A 4,221-nucleotide genomic window follows, 5' to 3' on the forward strand; every position below is an offset into this window, starting at 1 on the left:
ATATATATATATATATATATATATATCTTTACACTTTCATTTCTTTCTCTCTGTCTCACCCTCACCTCTCCTTCTATCTTTTTATCCTGACTGACCACTAGCCAGCACACATTCTATCTCTTCATTTCAAAAAAAAAACCTCCATTGAATAACACCTTTTATAAGACTCTATGCTTGGAATGACCAATTATAAGCAACATTGGAACCCACACACAAGGTACAGGAAACTTATATATACACCATTCTGCTCAAATCATGGAACTGCGGATACAATATCCTTACATGTCTCACTTGTATTTTCCTTCCTCCACTTCACTCTGTATTTCATATTTTCTCTAAAATAACTATTGCTTAACCATTTTCTCGCAGCATCCCTGATGAAGGGATATGTAAAATATTCCAAAAACAGCTGTAAGACCTTCTCTTTATAAATATTCTGAAATCTTTCACAGCCTTGGATTTTTTATCTCATTCTGTTAAATTTATATATATATATATATATATATATATATAAATCTATACATAATATAAATCTGTCTATATAAATCTCTCTCTTTATATATATATAAATCTCTATATATATAAATCTATCTATCTATCTACCTATCTGTCTATCTGTCTATCTATATATATATATATATGTGTGTGTGTGTGTGTGTGTATGTATATAAATCTATATAGAATAAGTAGAAAGATATATTTTTCAATGCGTAAATACTGATAGAACAGCATATATAGGATAAAATTCATTTAAGAGCAGAAAAATTTGTCAGCTACAAGCCATGGCTGGTTGCTGACAAATAATATATATATAAATCAAAGCTTTATCTTCACTTTTTCATGCTGGCGTGGGTTGGATAGATTTTTCATAGTGCAAGACAGATCTTATTAAGAATTACTGCCTTCCTCGATAAATCATAGAGCATATCCCACATGACCCATATTTGGAATGGTTTCTGTATTTTGGAGACCCTTCCTATCACCAGCTTCTTTACTTAGTGTACTGGATGCATTTTTTTTTTTCTTATTCTTACTAGCACCATTCATAATCTTGTCATCTCTGCATTGTTTCCACTCATCTCATTCTGGTGTCAAATTTTGGTACAAGGTCTGTAATTTTTTTAAGGGAGGAGAAATCAGTTACATTGACTCCAGGGTTGAACTTGTACTTTTCTAAAGGGAAAGCATAGTCAATTACATTGACCCCAGTGTCCAACCGGTACTTATTTGAGGGTAGGGGTAAGTCATTTTCATCACTCCTAGTGCTCAGTTGGTACATCACTGAGTAGGAAGAGAGCTAGAACATAAGGGGATAGTAGAACACCTCAAAACATCAAGGTTTATAGGAGCAAACAGATGATAAGAGAGACTATTTGGAAAGAGAGAGAAAGAGAAAGAGAATTGTATGATGGGTTGTCTGTAAGGAGATTGAATATAAACAACAACGTGGCTGAGAGAAGGAATATATAGAGAGGAGGAATAATAGAAGAGACATAGAACGATAAGACTGAGAGGGTTATAGGGAGTACAACAGTTATGGGCAATCTGTAGCCCATGGGACTTTTTGAATGACCAGCCTAACAAGATTATTTTAAGTGTTTTCACTTGTCACCACCTTGCTTTTCATAAAAGATTGCCCATGCTTTGAATAGAGTAATAAATGTGAGAGAGAGCGAGAGAGACCAACAGATAGAATAATAGACAGCTATTTGACGGTTGTTGGTATGGAGATTGAATACAAAAGTAAGATGTGCATGAATGGGATAGAGAGTGCAGTATGAGTGAGATAAGATCATGGAAATGGGATTAATGAAAGTTTGTGTGTGTGTGTGAGAGAGAGTTATGGTGAGAAAGTGATGGATGTCAATGGTGAGTGATATAGAATATAAAAGAGTAATAGGGGGCAGTAAATGGGGTGGATATCAATAAAAATAAATGTGATGATAAATAGGGTTTTGAATTTGGGTAAAATCTGTGCAATGTCATGCCTTACTATACAGACAGTATGACAGGAGAGAGGGAGAAAGATAGAGGGAGAAAGAATGATAGTTGGGAGACAATGCTGGGTGAGGGATAAATGAGGGAGTAACAGAGAGAAAAGGAGGGCAATAGATACAGACTTAATATGAAAACAATGAGAGAGAGAGAGAGATCCAAATGTAGATATTATGCCATTTCAACTTCCATCACTTCCATCATATCAATCTTTGTCTCTCTCTATCTGCAAAAATTTAGTGACATATGTTGGTAGATTTGTGTTAGTGATAGTCTGCAGGCACAAATCACTTTCATTCATTGTTTCATCATTTATTCATTGATTTTTCTCTTATCAGATTTTTCAATGCTGGCATGAGTTTTGAGAGAATTTTTTGATGCAATTTTTCACAGCCAGATGCCCTTTTCTGGTGCCAGGCCTTGCTTGTTTTTTTTTCTTGCCTTTTTCTTTTGCGAGTAAGAAATTTTATTCCATTTCTTCATAGCATGAATCCACCAAGTTGTTGGATTTTTTTTTTTGTTTGTGCTTAATGTAAAATCATCAGAGCTGCCCAAGTTCTGTAAATGCAAAAACACATGGAGATAAAAGATCCCATTCCACCACACACAACACACATGCACACACATGTGCGTATACTTTGGCCTTCACCTTGAATTGAGAATGGCCTGCTAACATGTAGGAAGCACTTGCTGAAGATGCCACACACAGGGGGATTGAACTCAAGGCCACATATTACGAAGCAAATCCCTTAACCACACAGCCATGATGCACTTTGCTTTGTTAGGTTGATAAAATACCAGTTATATACTGAGGTTAATTAAATTAAGTGTAGCCTGAGTCTTTCTTTTATCTATGATTGCATATTTGTTAGAATTCAAGATTTTTCTTGAATTATAGTGTGTGTGTGTATGTGTGTGTATAAGAGAGAGAGAGAGGGGGGAAGAGATGTAGAACGGTTGAGTGCTTAAATTACAGAATGGATCGGTTGAGCAAACATTTTCACTTGTATTTCATCTAAATTGCTAATGGTATTTAATTAAGTACAATTAAAAATGGAGTAATGTTAAATTTAAAAATAAAAATAAATTCCCATTTTTATTATTGTCGTTGTTGTTATTATTATTATTATTATTATTATTATTTCTTTGTTTTTTTTTCTTTTTGATAAATGAAATGTAAAAAAAAAAAGAAAAGAAAATAAGAAATTCCTAGGAAATGCATTTTCAGCTTTTGTTTTGTCAGGAACTTCATTTGAGCGTAAAATACAAGAGTACACAATAAGGTCACCTGATCCACTTCTAAACACACCTGTAAACAGCAATTTGAAGAAATGTTCAGATGTCCTCTTTATTGTGATGTATGGAGGTAAGTTCAGTAGCATTTGTATCTGCAATAATTTCTTTTGTTTTTAATGTTTCTCTTCTAATGTTTATTCATTAGTCATTTATTTGCCACAATTACTCTGTCTCTCCACACACACATATACACACACACACACACACATACACACTCACACATGCATATTTAGATATAGTGAGATAAATAGATACATAGATATACACATCATCATCATCGTCATTGTCGTCGTCATCATCATGTAATTTCTGTTTTCCATGCTGTCATGGGCTAGACAATTTGACTGAAGCTGGTAAACCAGAGAGCTACACAAAGTGCCAGTCTGTTTTTGCAGGGTTTCTACAGCTGGAAGCCCTTCCTACTACCAACCATTCATATGGCTGGCACAGGTACCCTTTTATGTGTCATCGGCACACTTGCCTTTTATGTGTCCCTGGCACATAACACTTAAACACTCTGGCATGTTAGCTATGATTGGATGCCCTTACTATCAAAAATCTTTTCACAAAATGCACTGGTTGCATTTTACCAGACCCCAGAGCGTTTGTGTGATGTGAGCTAAACTGGAGAATCCCTTCTACTTTATATAAGTTTTTATTCCGAGTTAATGCCTTCCAAGATGGACGGCCTACAGTGCAGGATTGCAAAGTCAACCAAAAATTAGAAAATAATCATGGTGGGAATTATTGTTTATTTTTTACTTTTTTCAGTCATTAGACTGTGACCATGCTGGGGCACCACTTTGAAGAATTTTTAGTTGAATGAATTAACCCCAGCACTTTTTTTTAAAGCTTGGTACTTATTCTGTCGGTTTCTTTTTGCCAAACCACTCAGTTACAGGGATGTAAACACACCAACACCTGTTGTCA

General features: G+C 34.8%; 1 protein-coding gene across 7 annotated transcripts in view; it reads left to right on the forward strand.

The window, feature by feature from the left end:
• The window catches only part of LOC106870348 (protein retinal degeneration B-like), a 139,610-nt gene that overhangs the window by 112,858 nt on the left and 22,531 nt on the right, over window positions 1-4,221 (forward strand). For all 7 annotated transcript variants that reach the window (XM_052976997.1, XM_052976996.1, XM_052976998.1 and 4 more), the window contains one exon: window positions 3,239-3,361. In XM_052976997.1, the coding sequence (XP_052832957.1) occupies window positions 3,239-3,361 (123 nt within the window). The remainder of the gene's footprint in view (window positions 1-3,238; window positions 3,362-4,221) is intronic.

This window comes from Octopus bimaculoides, chromosome 26, assembly GCF_001194135.2.
Source record: "Octopus bimaculoides isolate UCB-OBI-ISO-001 chromosome 26, ASM119413v2, whole genome shotgun sequence".
Taxonomy (NCBI): domain Eukaryota; kingdom Metazoa; phylum Mollusca; class Cephalopoda; order Octopoda; family Octopodidae; genus Octopus; species Octopus bimaculoides.